General features: G+C 36.7%; 1 protein-coding gene across 2 annotated transcripts; it reads left to right on the forward strand.

Annotated features, from left to right (window-relative positions):
- Positions 1-2,917: 2,917 nt before the first annotated feature.
- On the forward strand, positions 2,918-18,300 carry LOC138349697 (venom protease-like). 2 transcript variants are annotated; one of them, XM_069338670.1, is made up of 11 exons: positions 3,469-3,523; positions 4,267-4,406; positions 8,560-8,616; positions 10,966-11,097; positions 11,886-11,985; positions 12,233-12,407; positions 13,541-13,683; positions 15,024-15,184; positions 15,920-16,015; positions 16,774-16,928; positions 17,188-18,300. In XM_069338670.1, exons 3-11 carry the CDS (start codon positions 8,565-8,567, stop codon positions 17,344-17,346), a joined length of 1,173 nt encoding a protein of 390 aa, XP_069194771.1. In that variant the 5' UTR covers positions 3,469-3,523; positions 4,267-4,406; positions 8,560-8,564; the 3' UTR covers positions 17,347-18,300. The 2 variants fall into 2 exon arrangements, with proteins under 2 accessions (XP_069194770.1, XP_069194771.1); XM_069338669.1 differs by lacking the exon at positions 4,267-4,406 and having other exon boundaries at positions 2,918-3,523.
- Positions 18,301-21,260: the final 2,960 nt, after the last annotated feature.

Consider the following 21,260-nt stretch of genomic DNA (forward strand, 5'->3'; position numbering starts at 1 on the left):
TGCCTTATGGTGCTTTTGATTTCACTAATGCACTTAAATTATTTGTTCAGGGAAGGGGAATTTCCCTATGATCAGACGTTCCCAAACACAACGAAGCATGGAAAGTAACGATAAAATTTTCCTTCTTGCTGCAAACGTTTCGTTTCGCTTCAGTCTGTTTCCCGGTTATATGCTTAGTGTTTCAGAAATGTTTAATGTTTGTTAAAACTAACATTAAAGCAATTATTGTTTTGTTTTAACTGTTATTAAGTATAGACATAGTGTAATCAGGAAGTCGACCTTAGGTGTATTAGTTGTATCTGTTGGAATTACATTCGTCAATTCAAAAAATTTTCTCATGATGAGTGGTGGTAACAAGTAATAGATTACCTTCATATTAATTGCACACTACTTTCTCTATCAGCTATCTCACCCTGTCAGAGTAAAAGAGACAAAGGTATGTGTGTGTATATATATGTATGTATGTATATGTGTGAGTATGTATGTGTATAAAGTATATGTGGAAGCTGATCAGAGTTACGTTTCGCCTTTGTAAATGCACATTAATGACACTGTAAAAGACACATCGAACACTTTATGTAGCATACATAAATCTGTGTATCTATGTATTTACGTATGTAGCTTAGCCTAGCATTTTAAAAGCACTACAATCACCTTCTGTGGTTGATTGTTCAATAAATCCTTGAACTGTATGTTTGACAAATCTCTCACACTGTCCATGGAGGACAGAAGAAAATGTATATATGTTGGTTAGCATTGTAAATGTTTGGCCACGTCTGTGGTAGAAAATAATAATAATAAAAAACAACAACTTCGTATTAGAATACAAAAAAAGTAGTAGACGTCACGAGCCCACAATAAGGAAAGCTGAGACTAAAAAGCAAGCCATTTAATATCATTATCGAAATGAGGAAAATTCTCGCTGAAAATTGTTCCAATGAAAACCACATAACTTACATTAACAACTTTACTTATGCAAATAATTTGATTAAACTTTGTGGAATGACATGGGTTTTCCTCTATTCATATTTTTAATGCTTTGAACTTTAGATACCTATATCGTTAAGAAATTAGTACTGTAAATAAATAAATACACATTACGATTCTCCGAAAACACAAGACAAAACGTGTCGTATATGACGAAAATACTTGAAAGAGGAAAACTTTGTGCTGGGTCCCAGAACCCGGATGGAGGATAGCTTGGTGAGGCTAGTAGATGAGGACCGGTGGTGAGTCATGCTCTGAACTGGGAGAGTACTTTCGTACCTTTTGTAGTATGAAAACATTGCTATAATAAACACAATGTGAATAATTTGATCATACGTTATTGGGTCGTTCAACAAAGTATATGCCTACTAGTCAAAATTTTGTCTTCTAAAGGTGCATTCAGAATACGTTGAACCAAGATTCATCACAATGAATAAGCTAAATGGGAATATGGAAAACATTTTTATTTGATTTTATGAGCCTGAATAATTTCATTGCTTTCGATATCTGAGAATATCGGAGAGAACAAGTTAATATAACACGATCATGGGGATCTATTTAAAATCAGAACTTTGTTCCTTGTGTTTGTGAATAGGTATTGACGCTGATAGCTTCTTCAAAACATTAGTACACACACACACACAATTCAGCATGGCGCCCATGTGTGGTAAAGCACAATATCAAAATTGAGAAAGTCCTTAGATACGCCAAAAGATTAGTACCAGAAAAGAGTGAGTTATGAGGGGAGGGTAAGAAAATTATTTCTAACGGCATTAGAAGAGAACAGGACTAGAGGCGATATGACCACAAACTTACAAGATAATGAAGTGAAAAGACGAAATGAATAGAGACTGAATTTGAAGTAAAGGGAATCAAAACAACAGGCGGCGCAAGTGGAAAATGGAAACATAGAAGGAGCAGAGAAATGTAAGGAAATATGTACTTGTATGTAGTAAGTGTGGTAAACAGCGGAATGAACTTTAGTCAGAGGTGGTGGAAGCAATAACTAGTCACAGCTTCCAATGAAACTAGGATAAAATACAGTCATGAGACAGGGGCTCTAGGCCTAGACATAGCTCCTCGTAAACCCACATACATACTAAGAATACGCACATAGCTTCTTAAACACTCAAATACACAGCCTTGCAGAGAGAAGACAATTTTCTACTTCTGAACACTTGGATCTGATATCTACCATATGAAGTGAGCTGTTACCGGGATTTCCCCCAGGAACAGCAAACAGGTTTACTAGTTCCAGGTTAATATCGAGTAGAGACGCCTTTGTGTCGACAATTGTGCTTCTTCAATATGAAAAATTATATGACAACTTCATAAGTAAAAAAAAGAGCCATCATAGTATGCAAATATTAAAATTTATTAATATAATCCTGCGATCGTATACAAAATCCAATTTTGTGACATAGGCTGTGGATAGTTTTATTTTATTTTATTTTATTTTCATATTTTAAAGGAATTGGTGGTAGGAATTGTGCAATTTGAGCTTGAATCTCCTGTCATCTTGTTTTCTCAATTCTGAATAAAAACTTGCCAGCAGTCGGTATTACAATAGGGGGATTCTGAAAATACTGTTAACATGGATTTGATATTTTAATTGTTAATTAACCGGATTATTTGAATAAATGGTGCCTCATTTTAGGATCTTATGGACACAGAGTAAAACCTAAGTGTCTTTGTGTATTGTAGAACAATACACGTTTCTCCTTTTCGATATACCTTCAACACTTGAAGCATTTTTACATATCTCTTTTGTAGAATTATGGAAATATATCTAATACGATTTATTCAAAGAATATTTTTTTATTTGGATAAATACTAAGCAGCAGTTTTAACAGGAAATTCACATTCTGTCAATCAGAGACGCTGTTTAAAACTTATTATCAATGCCCGGAAACGGGGTCTCCCCTGTTATATTGTGGCGTTGTCTTGGTGGTGGCGAGGACGTCATGTTTGGTGTCGGAGTCGCCAAGGCGTCACAGCTTATGTTGGACACCTCATTTATTTTAGATTTACTCAAACATAACATTACATTAATTAACATGTTTACCGAGTAGTATATAATGGTACCATAGATTGCACCATGTACGTAGTTCACGTTATAGAATATGCGTTTGAACTAAAAGATTTTTGTGTCTGTACTTAAAAAGAATTGCACCATAGGAGTCAACGAATATGTGAGGTTATGTAAATATATGGTTTTGGAAAAAGTGTAGCCTAATTTTTTGTCTGAAGTTGTAACATAATTTGTTCTTATTTGTATCCGGTAAATGAAGCACTCTAAAAAGAGTTCGGAAATCCTCTTGCATTTGTTTATACGACTGGAGAGTGATGGGAAGTGAAGGGTCACAGTATGGAACTCACTGAACTGAGAAACTGGCAACCTAAGAATGGTATTCCCAGTATTGAGAACTTGGCAACTAAGAAGCAAGGTTAAGAACGAGACACCTGCGTCTTTCTTGCCAGTCTGTCTCCGTGCGCGTAAGGAGACTTAAGTCACAAGCTGAGGATATCTTCAACGGTATGTATTTCGGTTAATTAGTAGAGTTTTATAATCTTGAAGAGTGTAGTGAATACATACGTTTTATTAGAGTCGAAGGAACTATGTAAAATTATAAGCATTTGCGACAAGATGTTAATTATTGTGTTATTTATAAAATGGTTTTAATAGGTGTCTTTCCGGAAAATTGGTTTTGATTATCCTCAGATAATGTTTCATCCTCACAGTATTAGGCAGGGGCATAAAAATATATATTTTTTTTAATTTTTTAAGTGTAAAATAAAAATATAATCCGATGCTCAACATTGAAATATAAAAATATTGAAGCCACCACTCTTAAATATAATAGTTAAGAAAGAAATTATCAATTTGTAAAGATTAAGAGTAAAAACAACAGTGGCAGATGGCACTCTTGAAAAACCAGTTGAGTTACTCTCCAGGAGAGAGAGTGTACGTTATACGCAGCCACAGCTACCAGCGAGTAAGGACTCTCAGTCCAAGCTGTGGTTATATTACCATATTAACTGAAAGAGCTGGACTGCTATATGGTTTGGAACACTAGGCTGGGGGGACGGATTATAAATTTCATCAACACAGTATATGCATTTCCAATAAATTTTCACTCAGTTCATACTGTGAGAAATACTAGACAAAGGGATACTATGCTGCTAGTTCTGCTTGTGTGGAGGTCAGCCAGTTGTTTAACCTGATACTGACAGTCTTTGTGCAAATAATATTTCTATAAAACCTACATGCTGCTGCAGTCCGTCCAGTAGAAGATTGGACTGAGCCGTCGGTGTAGACACAGTGCTCGCGAGTCTTAAATTCTCGCTGGAGGAGGCAGTTGTTTCGAGTGTGACAACTTTGAGAAAAGCAAGAATTTCATTATCTTTCTTGGTGACAGGTGTGTATATATTCTTGCGGCAACCATGACTGGTGAGCCTAGAGACTAGTGCTAAGACATGCAACCCAGAATTCGCAATAACTTTTCTTAATAGCATCTGTTTTTTTTCATTTAATTTGTATAAATTTGTATTATGCATTTGAAACTGTTGAGATACTTGTTAGGTTCATGAAGTGAATCACCTCAGTAGTTTTGCCGGTTTTGAATGAAACAGGCCCTTCTGGTTTAAGAGAAATTCCTTTGACGTCATTATTTGCTTAATTTCATTTTTAGAAATGGTGTTAGTTCTCCGAAGGCTTATAACAGTATAAAATAATATATATATATATATATATATATATATATATATATATATATATATATATATATATATATATATATATATATATATATATATATATATATATATATATATATATATATATATAGTGTGTGTGTGTGTGTAATTCACGAAAATAAACACGTGATTAAAAATGTGACAGAGTCAGACCACGGAGGAAAATTGAAACGGAATTTCCTTAAGTACTTTCGTACATTAATACATCTTCAGAAGGAGTGAAGATGTATTAATATACATCCTGTATACATATACATCCGACAAGACTCCTTCTGAAGATGTATTAATATACGAAAGTACTTAAGGAAATTCCGTTTCAATTTACCTTCGTGGTCTGACAGTCATATATATATATATATATATATATATATATATATATATATATATATATATATATATATATATATATATATATATATATATATATATATATATATATATATATATATATATATATATATATAATACTTAATGTGTTGCATATTTCCATAGTTATAAAAGACATATACATTATATAATTATTAATATCTTGTTGATTAACAAACATATTTCACGAATTATAAATTCCTATCTGTATATCACTAAATTCGCTGTTTCATTGTTTTATTTGTTCTCAACTTTTAGGAAATTTAGAGCATAAATGTTCTATGTATTGATATTTTTATTTTATAATATCTTAGTTACAAGGCATTACACCGCTTAGTTTATGGACGGAGTAGATATGCTTAAGGTTAAGAAGCCGGGAAGTATCGGTCACAGAGGTCTTGTGTTATAATTATACCGACAAGACGTGTTTCCCAGACCAGGCATCACGTCAGCTCGGTGGGAAGTTCTGTGGTACCAGCGTCCAAGGCCTTCACACCGGGCATTCCCCGGACCATATCCTTGAACGCCGGTGAAACCTTAATATCAGGTTGAGACTAAAGCCTAGCATACAGTATATTTAAATGTTAGAGTTTTATTTTCATTATTTAAGTAATTACATGTCCTTCTAGTTCCAGTATTAAGTCCGGTGCATATTGTACATGGTAGTCAAGTGTTCAGAGCACCTGCTTATGTTAGTTCAAAACAAGGCTTTGCCATAAGAGGTTTTTAAAATTTGTGGAAATAGCATCGATTCTTTTCTGTTAAGCGTCAACAACATGCTGAACTTCGCTCCTTCTGCTAGCTTCCGGATTCACGAAGCACTTACACAAGTACTTACGAACGTGTACATCTTTCCTCAATCTTTGACGGCTTTGGTTACGTTTATCAAACAGTTTATAAGCATGAAAACTTCCCAATCAACTGTTGTTATTGTTAAAAACAGTCTCCTGGTGCTTCGGAGCGCATTCACTCTTTAATAATTGTAAACAGAGCCGCCAAAGATTGAGAAAAGATGTACAGGTTCGTAAGTGCTTGCGTAACTGAGACAAGAGAGCATGGTGCACACAATTATTACATCACAAAAAGTTCCCGGAATCTTCCGTGGTCAGCCAACGTTCATTTTTAGTTCAGAAGAACCACTGCTACCATTATTTGTAGGGATCATTTTTACATGTGTGGGCGACACTTCGAATGTATGGGTGTTCGCAAGATGAGTTAATTACCTTGTAAAATAAAGCAAGGCAGGCATATAACCTATTAATGTATAGTGTGACAATAATTCTTCATTTGATGCATGTTTTATAACGTCAATGCATTTTTAGAATAATAAATTTAACAATTTAGGAAAGTTTATAAATCTATATATACATGTATATATAAATTCGAAAGTCTGTTCACTATGCTATCAGACATCGTTAAACGAAATTCGGCCACACTTTCCACGGCTTCCTCATTTGACCCAAAAGAAGGTTGCATCTTCTAGGCCCTGTCTTAAGCAACGATTGTTTTTTGTCCATATCGGTAGCTAAGTTCCAAGTCTTATAACTCTCCCAAGATTCAGTCACAATCTATTTTCTTGACAGAAAATCCCAATGAATCATGGATTCTGGGGAAACCCCAAGGGCCAGGGATGGTAAGCGGTAAGAGTAAAGTTGATACAGTGATGAAGATCGTATGTGGAGAAGACGTGGGCTCTGATGTTCACTTGGGAAGTGTTGGGTACCTCGGCAAATGCTATCTCGTGTAACAAGTTGAAATCATTAATGTATGAGAAACCTGAACTTTGTATTGTGCATTATTTTAGGGGAACTTTAATTTACAATATGTACGAAATTTTGTCAGTGTTCTTGCTATCACACACACACGCAGACACACACTCACACACACACTCACACGCTTTCTAACTTCAGAATTGCTTTTAAATACATGGATGGCGATATACTAAAGAAATTGTTCACGACTTTTGTTAGGCCAAAGCTAGAATATGCAGCGGTTGTGTGGTGCCCATATCTTAAGAAACACATTAACAAACTGGAAAAGGTGCAAAGACACACTACTAACTGGCTCCGAAAACTGAAGGGCAAGAGCTACGAGGAGAGGTTAGAGGCATTAAATATGCCAAAACTAGAAGACAGAAGAAAAAGAGGTGATATGATCACTACATACAAAATAGTAACAGGAATTGATAAAATCGATAGGGAAGATTTCCTGAGACCTGGAACTTTAAGAACAAGAGGTCATAGATTTAAACTAGCTAAACACAGATGCCGAAGAAATATAAGAAAATTCACTTTCGCAAACAGAGTGGTAGACGGTTGGAACAAGTTAGGTGAGAAGGTGGTGGAGGCCAAGACTGTCAGTAGTTTCAAAGCGTTATATGACAAAGAGTGCTGGGAAGACGGGACACCACGAGCGTAGCTCTCATCCTGTAACTACACTTAGGTAAAACACACACACGCACACACTCACACACACACTCACAGACACACACACGCTCACACACAGCAGCAGAAGCACCTTATTCAAGCAAGTGAATATCTGGATATCATTCATGTATTTAGACAAGAAAGTCTTCTGAGCCGTATACACTACGTATGTGATACCAATAATTGAATATGAAACGATTATGTGTTAAATTCATCCAATGAAACACGAATATAAAAAAGAATATCTCCCGGGGATTTGTAACAATGCTGATCCTTGAGCTGAGAGGAATATGATGAAATGCTGCAGCCTGAGCATGACCTCCTAACACTGGAGGGACAGAGCATGACCTCCTAACACTGGAGGGACAGAGCAAGACTAAACTTGATCACTACATAAAGGCTCTTGAGAAATCAACATGGTAAACAAAGATGAAATGTTAGAAAAAATAATTAGAAAAAGCACAGGGGCATGATTGTAACAACAAGACACACAGATGTCATAGATATTTAAGAAAGTATTCTTTAATTATGAGAAGTGAATAGGTGTGATGTGTTAGACGAAGCAGTATGAAGCTACCAAATTTTAGTTTTAAAAGCAGGTGTAATATAAAAATGGAACGTAGGAATAATTGCACTTGGTGACCGACAGCATGAAAGGCGAGGTCTAAGAGATGAGGCTCTACCCTGCAGGTACGATTCTATAAGCATTTTTACGTACATTTTTTACGTGAAGCCTTCCACTGCCTTCCAAGTGTAATAGAATGATTTAAATACGGTAACGAATGTGAAAATTTTAGTTATCATTACAATGTAGTAATTATAGAATTACAATTATATTATACAGTATAGTTTATATTATTATATAGTAATTATATAGTTTACAATATAATTATCTTTAGTTTCTCACGTGCTGGTTTACGTTCTATGATAAAATATACATATTTCTCATTAAAACAATTAGATAAAATATACAACTAAAATAATAATGATGTGCATATTTTAACAGAATTAATATATTTTTCAGAAAAAATGAAATTGCTTGGATGTGTGGTGCTCTTCCTCGCGACGGCCCAGGCACAAAGTAGGTATAATGGCTCCTTTATAACCGCATGATAACATTTTAGAAATAGTGAGTCATATATGAAGAGTAATAGCGCTTTTATTTTTTCACACATAGCAATTGCATGTCTATTAAATTTACTTCAAAATATTTCAGCCTATCTGAATTCTTATGCTACTTTACTCACATATTTAACTAGTTTTAAATGCGGATTTTTAATTGCAACTGTATTTTGTTCCTCCTCTTCCCACATCCCCCTTTCCTGTCACTCCCTCCATCCTGCTGTCTGTCTGTCTGTCTGTGGCCGGGTCAATTAGAGTTCTTAGTTATATATATATATATATATATATATATATATATATATATATATATATATATATATATATATATATATATATATATTGTATATATATATATATATATATATATATATATATATATATATATATATATATATATATATATAATATATATATATATATATATATATATATATATATATATATATATATATATATATATATATATATATCTCATGGTATCCCCCCCTCTCTTCCACCTTTTGTTTACCCTCTTCACTTCATATTCACACCTCATCACCCAGTTCGTCCCTTCCTTCCTCACCTGCCCCCCACTTCTTCCCTCTTCCACTTGTCTCAAAAAAATGTATCATTAGGAAGCAGTGGAAACTCTATGGGAAACACGCCAAATATTTCATACTTGACTCCAAGAAAATTGCATACAAGTGTCTATAAATGCTAATATCTCTTAAATTATTTAAGTTAACCGACCCCTACCAGCCTATGTCCGATCCTGTACCTGAGACCATTTCCCTTATAAAGTTGGTTTAAGTTAGTCCCCAATTAAACGATTGGCCTCTGACCTTGAACAGACAGACAAGCAGACATTATCTCTTATGGATATAGATTGGCAAAGGTATATTCAAGCACGTAAACAAATTATAAAATAATAACAAAAATGAGATCCTTAGAATAAATCCAGCAATGAATTTCTTTAAATAATATTTACCACAAATTATTCTCATGGATTTATAATCATTATACCATATTCAGCACTGAATGGCTCCTTGCCTCAGAACTTTATCCTAAGCTTAAATTTTATTCAGCCCATTCTCATCAAACATTTTTTTAGGGATGCGGAGAAAAGAATTAATTTAAGAAAATGGGCAAATGGTTTCAAACACCCTGATGATATAAAATAATAACACTTTTATCTTGGAAAATAGGCAACATCTGATTCAATGTGAATTACTCTGAAAATAACTTAATTTCAGAGCTTCACAAATAATATACATGTGGAAAATACTGGAGAGCCAGGTCCCAAATCTGGATCATCCAATAAAATCAGCAGACTTCTAGATGTTACTACTGCTCGGCTTAGACTCGGTTACAAGTATCTCTGGGAATTCTCATTATCTGCTAATGTAGACCTGACCAAATGTAAACTGTGTCAACAAAATTATTCGCACACCCTCCGTCACTATGTGATGGAGTGCGAAAAGATACGTGAATTTAGAGACAATTCTATAACCAATGTTCCAGCGATGTGTCAATATTTCATTCAAAATGATCTGCTACCAGAAATTTTAGCCAAATATCCCCAGTTTGCTAACTGTAGGTAGTAACTAAGTGATTGTAACCTATCCACCGCTGTCCACTGGATGGGGGGCGGTGTTCAGGACAAACATATAAATTTTGACACTAGCTCTCCACATATGTCAGTTGCTTAATTTAGAACCTGTACTTGCGGTCGATCTCGAACCCATTGTTGATGTGATGACTTATATTGAATTTTGTAACTAGCTCATCAAGATTGTAACTTGCTTAGCTAAATGAATTGTGGGGTTCAGTCCCTGAGCCCATTATGTGCCTCTGTAACCCTTTCCACTACCGCCCACAAGATGGGTATGGGGTGCATAATAAATGAACTAAACTAAACATACTGGAGTGAACGATATGGATGAAAATGCAGAATAGAATCAACGAAGAGCAGGGGTGCCATAGGCACAACCAGAGAACACTGTATAAACATAAAAAATCCACTGTTGTTCATCATCCTCCCAGCGAGCATAAGGAATATTGCCGGAACAAACATGGTCGTCAAGAGAAAACTGGTTAGTTTTCTTAAAGAAGTGCCGGACCAACCGGGCTGTGGTGGATATGTGGGCCTGTGGGTCTCTGCAAGCAACAGCCTGGTGGACCAAGCTCTCACAAGTAAAGCCTGGCTCAGGACCGGGCTTGGAGACTGGAAGAACTCCTACAACCCCATCCAGGTACAATCCATCCATATGCCGTTTGAATTATTTTACCAACACAATTTTAACACGTTTTCTCGTTTTATAATTCACAGTTACATTCCCCGGTGAGCCCAAGGACGTTGACAGTAAGCTCAACAATGTACTATCAGTGGAAAACCGCCAGAACTTTAACTTTCTTACCTCTAACTTTGCCAACGGCTGCAGAACCCCCGAGGGACAGGGAGGTACGTACTTTATTGAACTTCTTTAGGCTTGAGTCTTGTAACTGACTGTCTTTGGTAGAGTAGATGAGTGTGAGGGAAGGACTGTCACTGACGGTAACTGACTGTCTTTGGTAGCGTAGATGAGTGTCAGGGAAGGAGGAGAATCAAGATAAAATGCAAATAAAGTTTTCACAACTTCGGCAGACTTAAGGAGAGCAAGAACAAGTTACATGGCTTGGGTGTAATGTTGTATCCAAATGTTTGGCAAGGTGTAGTGGAACGACTATTCAAGAGACTCTTCTCCTCGGATGTAGTTATGCTGGATGTTATGCACTAGGAAATTCATTATAGCTAACCTGTTTGTTGAGACAGTTTTGAATGTTGTGACTGTTAGGTTATAGCCCTTTGTTTAGAACTTTTGTGAGGGCGATGTCTTAATATCTTATGAGATAGATTTTGGTGGCTGAACTTATGTAGGTTGAGTGCTCACTACGATCATTACTAGACGATCATTGGTGCGGTGGTCACGGTGCTGTGTACGTTTAGGGGTGATCCTGGACGGCATGGGTTCGAATCCTGGCCGGGTCGGTTTCACACACACGAAATGATTTTATTTCCCCTAAAAGTGGGTTCCCAAATAAAACATAAGATTTAAACACTATTACACAGCAATTAATAATTGAGCACTTCCTATTGTGTATTTGGAGATAATTTGGGTGTGATGTAATGTTTCCTAATATAGTATGGTCATGTGTTTTTATCTCTGAAATAATTGTTCATTATTGTACTGTTATTTTGAATGGTTACAGGCACTTGTGGACCACTGAGTCAGTGTCGGAGTTACGCTGACCTCTTTGGTCAGATCAGTCAGCCACAAGTCCTCCAGTTCCTCAGGCGTCGCATATGCAGGTAAGATCATCGTCGTGTCCAATTTTGTTCTCGTGAAACCATTTAATACTGAATTCTGCTATTTTGTACTTGAAGATGCAGTATTATTATAAAGATTTAATATAAAATAAATCTCATAGCATGACAGTCCAGTGCTGTAAATACTGTAATGACTGTAAATACTGTAAAATATTACAAATCCTTTGTAATATTTTACTTGTTATAAGCTCTCTCTACTCAGGATACTCATTTATGTTCCCGCCATCAGATTCTTGCCGAGGACAGTGTACGTGTGTTGCGCTCCAGGGAGACCAGGCTCTCCTGGGCGCTCAGCTCCCATCCCTCCTGGGCGCCCAGCTCCCATCAAGAACATCATTCCATCGGAGAGTGTCTGTGGTACTCCCTCCGGAGATAGGGTTGTCGGAGGCGACATAATTGAATATGTACGTTCACATTATGTATTCAATATTGAAAGGTTTTTGGATATATTATTTGCAAATATTTCTTTTACCATCACACATTGAAATGTTAAGGCCTCATGAGAGACATAAATCTGAAATCTTTAAAATATTATCAATTGATTCATCTACCGTTATCTATACCTGAAACCCACCATTTCCTAACAAAACTCAACAATCAGAACTATAGCAAATTCTGTATCGACAGTATGCAGATCATTTGTTCAGATTTCGGAACATGATAAACATTGACACACTCCATCCATTAACTTGTGATCTTTACACTTACAAAACCCTTTACTGCAATACTAATCCTAACTAGTAATTCTTCTCTAGAGGGATGTGATAGAGCCCATAAACATCATATAGGAAATATTTCTTTACCCTTCCAAGTTTCAAGGTATTCAAACGTGCTATGCCAATAAAGGAACCTAAAATACATTATTAAACTCCCTAACGGAGTAAAGAATTCTAATACATTTTCTTTATTGCAAAATCAAGTAAAAAAACGCACATCACTTCCTCATTATGGTACCCACCCAATTATTACTATTATTACAGTTTTGCATCTGTAGTATTATATCATATTTACCTATGAACCGTTCTGTTGATAATTCAATGCGTACTGTCTAAAATACAACTCCATCTGATACTATATCAATTCTCCTTATCACTAATGGTAGTTATTGTTGTTTTAGATTCAGCTACTAGGAACAAAAACGTTCAAGCAGCACGGGCTATGGTGAGCCCGTTGTGGATATATTCTAGTTTATATGTAGGCTCGGCTTCAGGTAGTTACAATACTACTACTGTTGTATTGTAATTACGTGAAAGCCTAGCCTACATATAAACTAGAATATATCCATTAGTTTGAAGTACATTAATACTGACTTTTCTGTTGAATTGTAAAGCTCTGCAAATTCCATATTAGTGGTTTTAGAGGAGCGTAGCCTATCTGTAAATAGCTTATCACCTTATTTGTGTTAATTAATTTGTATCTACTGTACAATGGCTTCTACAGATAGAACATTTCTCATTTTCTTCCTTTATTGCCTCTTTTTCTAATAATATTTATCGTGGAGGTAATGTGCTTTGGTTAATTTAGTGCACTTACACAGCCTGGGCGTTGGCCGTGGCTGGCGGCCATAGGGTTTCGGCAAGCAGACGGCTCCTTCCGTACCGACTGTGGTGGCACTCTCATCACCCAGCACCACGTGCTTACGGCTGCCCACTGCTTTAACGAGCCTGGCAAGAGAGACCCGTGAGTATATTAATAATAATAATAATAATAATAATAATAATAATAATAATAATAATAATAATAATATTTTATATATAAAAATCACAAAATTCTAAATTGGGTATTCATATTTTTTGTTATAAAACAACTGCTGCCTCCATATGCTTTGACTACAAAGCGTATATAGCCATACTAGTGCTTTCTTTTGATAATTTCAAAATCAAGTTCATAAACTTTATTCTGAAATGGTGGTACAGTAATAGTTGACTAAGTTTACAAATTTTCACGTTCATTAGTTATACAAGAAAAATTAATGACAATATTAAATGATAAATCCAGCCCGTCCTTCTGTTTATATAGTACTGGACAATTAGAAAGTAGAATTTAGTACTATTGAATTTGGACAAGCCGGAAAAAAGTTTTGTATTCTCTCTCTCTCTCTCTCTCTCTCTCTCTCTCTCTCTCTCTCTCTCTCTCTCTCTCTCTCTCTCTCTCTCTCTCTCTCTCTCTCTCTCTCTCTCTCTCTCTCTCTCTCTCTCTCTCTCTCTGTCACTTTCTCAGAAAATATAATAATATTAGATTCAGTAACCCGAATCAAATGACGAGAATGATGAAATCACGCTCGTCATTTTCGAGTAAACAATGAAAATGAGCGGGTAAACTGAAGGTGTAAGGATTAAAACCCTACGGGAAAAATCTCCGAATTCATTTCAGATTTCAGAAAATCCCAAGGCGTCTCTATAGATTCTAATATTTCTCAAAGTGTGGCACTAGGGCCAACCCCGACTGGCCTGTGACACTCCTGTAATATCTCCCCCCCCCCCCCCCCCGCCCCCTCTATGTGTCTTTTTGGAAAGAGCGTCTGGACTCCATCATCGGAGAAACATATAAATCTGTGGAAGAACGTCAAATTTGAGAGATAAAAGGGTGCGAGCTACAGTTAACGTTAAGAACCACTGTCCTTGATAATTCTTGCAAAGGCCATTTTGTAGCAGTTCGTTGGTGGTAATCTTGACTAGTATAACAGTCTTGAGTCACTCAGACTCTTAGCTGCAGAACGCACCGTCCCTACTCACTTAGCCAGTTAAGTAATAAATAAAAATATCGTTATAATATTTGTTATTTATTTTATATAACAATAAAATCTTTACCGCACACTTGTCAAAGTTACTTCAACATGCTATTTTACAATGAAATTCTTGTTAATTCATTTAATTAGTATAACACTCTTGCAATCGTTTATCCTTCTGTGTAGTTAGTTAGTTCCTATCACCACAGTGTCTCCGCTCAGGGCACATTGTTATGTTACATATTGGTTATCGTAAGGCCCTACAAGTCTTACCCTGAGTATTGTGTTACAGGGAAGATATACGGCTCGGGGAATTCAGCCTGACCCGATCAAACGACGACGCAGCTCCGCAAGACTTCAGGATCGCCAGCCGCATCGACGGTGGATACAACCGAAGGACCAAGGAAAATGACATCATGCTGCTCATTATGGACCGCGACGTCCAGTTTATTGGTGAGTGTAATTCGTAGTTGTTATTATGCTCACCAGCAGTGGCTTGAGAATATATAAAGTTATTCAATCTACAAAAGTTCGTGCCATTAATGGGCTGAAAAAGTAGAATTCATAGAAGGGAATTAGAAGATATGGATTTGTTTACGTTGGTACTTGTTTCGATATTTGAAACATCACAGTATGTTGAAAATGGACGCATCCTCATCCCTCGATCGTCGTCTCATCTCAATCAACAACAACAGTATGTTGAAAGAATTACTGATCACATGCCTCGGTAATGGGGATTTTTAGCATCACGTAGCTAGTTTTTGGACACACGCTGTACTACCCTTCATATAGTCTAGGGTAGTTGCACAAACTTGAACTTGAACTTGAACAAATGCAGATGTACCTAAATGTGTTAATAACAAAAATGTTGAAATAAAATCTAGTACAGTATTAAGAGCACGTGAAGCAAACAAGTTTTTTGTTTGTTGTTGGGCTTAGGCTAGAAGCTATCAACGGCAGGAGGGCTATTTTTAAGGCCATCACAATAGATTATTGACCAGAATTTTAACATTCAGATGTGCTTTTTTGTGTCTATGGTGTAGTTGTGTTTGGAAGATTCCTCAATGTTTACATAACATTAACAATTGACTAAAGCTTTGTTTGTACATAATATATCAAGTAGGCGACTCCAGCTGTAATAAGTCAGACCTCTTGTGGTCCCTCGTAACCGCCTCCATCTCCCTCCAGATAAGATCGCCCCAGCGTGTCTTCCCTTCAACGAGCGCAACAACAATTTCGAAGGAAGCCGCCTTACTATCGTAGGCTGGGGGAGGACAACTTTTGGTGAGTTTTCATGCCCTTTATTTCTTTTTGAAGGTCTCGGTCACTGTGCTGGGACACTACTGTCCCAACACACTAGTGTCCCGGCACACTAAAAAATACACTAATATATATCACTAATACACACTAAAATACACACTATATATGTACTTTGACTAGTGTCCAAGTACACTAGTGTGCCGCGAATGGTCCAGACGTGTGCCGCAGGAGTTTGAGGGAAGATAAAAAATAACAGGAATAAATGACAGCAATCTTTTAAAACCCGTGATCAACTTTACTTACAAAATAACACTATGATTACAATTTTGGCTATTAGACATTTAACACAATCTTAAACCCGTTTATTTATACATATAAAGTCTCTCTTTAAAAAATGATGGTGTCTTAACAACTTCAGCACCTTGCTCAGTGTGTCACAGTTTAAAAAAAGAAGATTGAGACCTGTGCTGTAGAGGGTTATTACGACTGTGACACGAGCTTACTGAAAGACCAGCAGATATACATCAGTCCTCATCATAGTTCAGGGCTAAAACAAGCTATCAATGTATATATATATACAAGCAAATAGGGTGCAGCTAGGTGTATATACCCTGCTGATCATTAAAGACATACAATCCCACCACATCTCAAATAAGAAAGTAGATAGAAGTTTGTGTCTGTACTCACAACCTTTCCTCACTTCCAATAACAAAATATTTTAATGGGGTTTCATCACTTTTTTGCTTTTGTTTTAAATTTTGTACACGTATCTCCTTGTGCAGAGAGCAGAACACTCTCTGATGTGCCCATGGAGGCAAAGGTGCCGGTGGTGGACACCCGCACCTGCAGCACCTCCTACCAGGCAGTTCAGGGAGACAAGCCTGTGGTGGACCAGAGGCACCTGTGCGCCGGCTCCGGCACCCAGGACTCGTGTAGTGTAAGTACCTCAAGTCTAAGTCTCTTTTGGAATGCATATTAGGTGACAGAAAGGAAATTTGATCAGTTGATGCATTTCCTATGAGTTTTGTCCGTATGTGCAGTTGAATACTATCGTGCACAGTGTCAAATATACAAAAATATTTCCTCTGTTGCCCTCCACCGAACAGTATCATTTAAGCATCTTTGTGGCCACCAAACCCTCAGTATTTGACCTCCTTCATCAGCGGTTCTTACTGACCATTCATATCTCTCCTCAGGGTGACAGCGGAGGACCTCTCAACTACAGGGGTGCCAATGGCAAGTACTACGTAGTGGGCATCGTGTCCTTCGGTGTCGGGTGTGCTCGACCAGAGTTCCCCGGAGTCTACACACGCGTCTCCTCCTTCCTCGACTGGATCGTTAGAAATGCCCAATAGTACACGGAACGTTGTTATTGTAGATGCCACAACTACAATCTCGTTGTTCTTGTGGTTAATGTACATTATGTAATTGATGCGTATTTATGTTTTCTCGTCCATCGCTTAATTAGGTATAATTCTAAAAGAGAGAAAATTATATTTTAGTATAGGGAGGTAGGTAAGGAAGAAAGGGGAAATACTAAGTAAACAATGGAACACATAAGTGCATATTTAATGGGTGCGAATTTACTCGCTTCTCAAAGCGAATAAATCAAAGAAATCAAAGACAAAAGAGAGATGTAGATAAAATAAACACAATTAAAATGTAGACTCGACAAAAAATTTTTAAAAGACAGAACTCGTATCGTCAGGTAATAATACTGGTTTTGCAGTATGTGGTGTCACTAGAAGATTGCCATAAAACCAAAACTAGTCTTTTATTATTACTTTACTAATATCGTTAAATGAATTTTTGTTAATAATCCTGTTTAAGCTATATATGCACTACAGAGAAGAAGCAGGGCATAGAAGCCTATCACACTAGCAGAGAATAAGACCAAACATCACTGGGTTTTCAAGACAAGAGGTAAAGGATGGGAACGCAGATCCCAGTAATTTATGGTGCATAGTTATCAATAATGAATCTGTCTTAAAGTTAATATAGTAAATGTGAACCATATATATATATATATTTGGAAATTGTATGGTGCATTATATTCTACCATGAAATAAGAATGCATCTCCAATTAGTTTCAGAGCTTGCAAATCTCATTAGTTATCCCTTATTTAACTTGAAAGATAAATAGTTATAACTATTTATCTTTCATGTTTTCTGTTACTTGTGGGCATTATCTCTACAAATCTTAATGCATTTGTGTAAATCTTGGTGTGTATATATCTGTTCCTTTCATCACAGATGGGAGTGCAGTGAGCTCAAGGGATGTATCATTAAATAAATAAAAAACTCTACAAGTTATATCATTTGAATCCCTTGCAAATGAGACCCCGGATCCCTAGCCAGTGCTAAGGACTACGTGCGCCACATATAATTCGCATGGCATTTTGTATTACCTCAAGGCTCTGAAGTTTAGCAGTCGCTGCGCATGCATATGACTGGCAACAATAATCAAGTTGACTTCAAATGTCGGTTGTATTAAAATGGTGCAGTGTTTAATGGTACCCAGGTGGTGCCAGTGAGGGCTTTAAGGTTGGTCGGTTATTGTCTGAATAATACAATGTTAAGTCATCCACGTATGCCGAGAGGTGAACCGGGAGGGTACGTGTTTGGTATACAGTATCAGATAAGAATGCAGCACAAAGAGTAAGAGTTCGACTTAGAAACTATGCCTTAACTTGTCAAAATCAGCTTTTTAGAAATCTAGCACCTTAGCAGAATTTTATCTTGCATATCTATTAATTTTACGTTAAATCTAATTTCCGTGTGATCACTGTTCCTTACTTAGCTCACTCCTCATTTTGATGTCATTTATTTATATATCCCTGTTAGTCAAATATTATTTTAGTGTTTTCCTATGTTGGCTCCTTAATATGTTGTTTAAGGAAGAAATCGTCCCCAACACAAACACTGTTTGGGATAGATGCTTTAGATGTTGACCAAACCACACACTAGAAAGTGAAGGGACGACGACGTTTCGGTCCGTCCTGGACCATTCTCAAGTCGATTCGGTCCAGGACGGACCGAAACGTCATCGTTCCTTCACTTTTTAGTGTGTGGTTTGGTCAACATATTTCAGCCACGTTATTGTGACTCCTCGTCTGCATATAATGCTTTAGATATTTCATCCCATAGATGCTATGCTTCCATTTGTCGAAGTTTAACGCTTATTATTAGATTATTATTATTTATTTTAAATTAATTCCAACCAAATATAGTTTCTGTATGTGGCTCACTTTTGATCCCCTCTTTACTTTTACACTTTAAAATTCCCCTAACATATATTACTACTCCCCTGTCTTGCATATCTATTAATTTTACTTTAAATCTAATTTCCGTGTGATCACTGTTCCCTACTTAGCTCACTCCTCATTTTGATGTCATTTATTTATGTCTCCCTGTTAGTCAAATATTATTGTATTGGTTTCCTATGTTGGAAATTAACACTGCATTAATATCAGTGTTTATGTGAAGGCAGGAGTAGTTTAATCGTCTATTTTCTTGTTAAGAGTCAAGCTATTTGTGTAGTTCACCTAGAAGAATATTATGTTGAGGTCAGCATCCATCCTGTTCCTTTCACCCCCTAACTTTTTCTATCCCTCCCTTACCCAAATCCATTTCCATACCTCTGTCATCTAACACGTTTAACTTAAACAAACCCCTCCAACCATAGATTTCAAAGAATTGATAAAGTCGTATAAACCAAATAGGGAAGAACTTTAATTAAAGGTGGATCGTGTCACTTAATCTCACTTTCACTATTATAACTATGTAACTGGGAAAAAAACCCAGATAGGCCGGATAACAAGAACCCTTCAAGCAGATGTCAAACTAATGATGGTACTTTTTAATACTCTATGATGGAATATTGTTGCACACTAACAAACATATTCAAAACTGAAGTTGCTGATGCAGAGACCCTTTACTTGTCCGAATTCATTCAATAAAATCCTAAATTATTGGGACTACTGAAAATCTCTCAAACTATATTCCCTGGATCGAGCGCCAGCGAGATTTACATTTAGAAAATATTAGACTGACTAACTCCAAATCTACACACGGAAGTAATTAATTAGGGGACTCTAATGTATCGTTTAATACTATTCAATTTTTAAGCAAAGGTGCAATTGATATGCTGAAAGACAAGTCTATAAAAATTAAGGACCCAAATGTTTTCAACATCCTCCCTTAATTAAAGATAAGCTGTGTGGGGGAGGGGGGGGGGCATAAATATAGCCGATCTCTACTCTCGGTATTCATGAGGAAACATAAGAACAAAAGTAACTGCAGATGGCCCACTAGCCCATACGAGTCGGCTCCTATTTCTAATCACCCAATCCCACTCACATGCATGTCCACTTTTGGGGTGTGGAGTTTTCAGTTGCATATATGCTTGGGGACCATTTCAGGCTTGTTCACATGTGTTGCTCACGTGGCCCCACAAAGTGAGGTGATTTGATAAATAACTGCCCAAGATTACCATCAAAGTGCCGTCAGGATGATGGGTAAATAGTCTCGGCTACCATCATCTTTTGCATGGTCACTGATGGTCGAGTGGTTAAGGTCTCCTGTACACCAGTTGCATAGTGCTCCGGCTCTATGGGTTCTAGTCACTTCTGGGGTGTGGAGTCTTGAGTTGCATATATGCCTGGGGACCATTCAGGCTTGTTTACATATATACATATATATATATATATATATATATATATATATATATATATATATATATATATATATATATATATATATGCGAACAAGCCTGAATGGTCCCCAGGACTATATGCGAATGAAAACTCACACCCCAGAAGTGACTCGAACCCATACGTTGCTTCTGGGAGTATGGGTTCGAGTCACTTCTGGGGTGTGAGTTTTCATTCATATATATATATATATATATATATATATATATATATATATATATATATATATATATATATATATATATATATATATATATATATATATACAAGAGTTCTTACATTCTTGTACAGCCACTAACACGCATAGTGCTTCGGGCAAGTCCTTAATCCTAATTTTCACACACACACACACACACACACACACACACACACACACACACACACACACACACACACACACACACACACACACACACACACACACACACACACAGGAAGAAGCCCGTAGCAGCTGTCTAACTCCCAGGTACCTATTTACTGCTAGGTTAACAGGTGCATCAGGGTGATAGAAACTCTGCCAATTTGTTTCCGCCTCCGCCGGGGATCAAACCCGGACC

Source organism: Procambarus clarkii, chromosome 40, assembly GCF_040958095.1.
Source record: "Procambarus clarkii isolate CNS0578487 chromosome 40, FALCON_Pclarkii_2.0, whole genome shotgun sequence".
NCBI lineage: Eukaryota > Metazoa > Arthropoda > Malacostraca > Decapoda > Cambaridae > Procambarus > Procambarus clarkii.

Excerpts from the sequence above, each read along its gene's own strand:
- LOC138349697 (XM_069338669.1), top strand. The coding sequence starts at position 8,565 with ATGAAATTGCTTGGATGTGTGGTGCTCTTCCTCGCGACGGCCCAGGCA. Across the intron at positions 8,617-10,965 it reads CGCGACGGCCCAGGCACAAA|TTACATTCCCCGGTGAGCCC; the intron begins GTAGGTATAATG and ends TATAATTCACAG. Across the intron at positions 16,929-17,187 it reads GCACCCAGGACTCGTGTAGT|GGTGACAGCGGAGGACCTCT; the intron begins GTAAGTACCTCA and ends ATCTCTCCTCAG.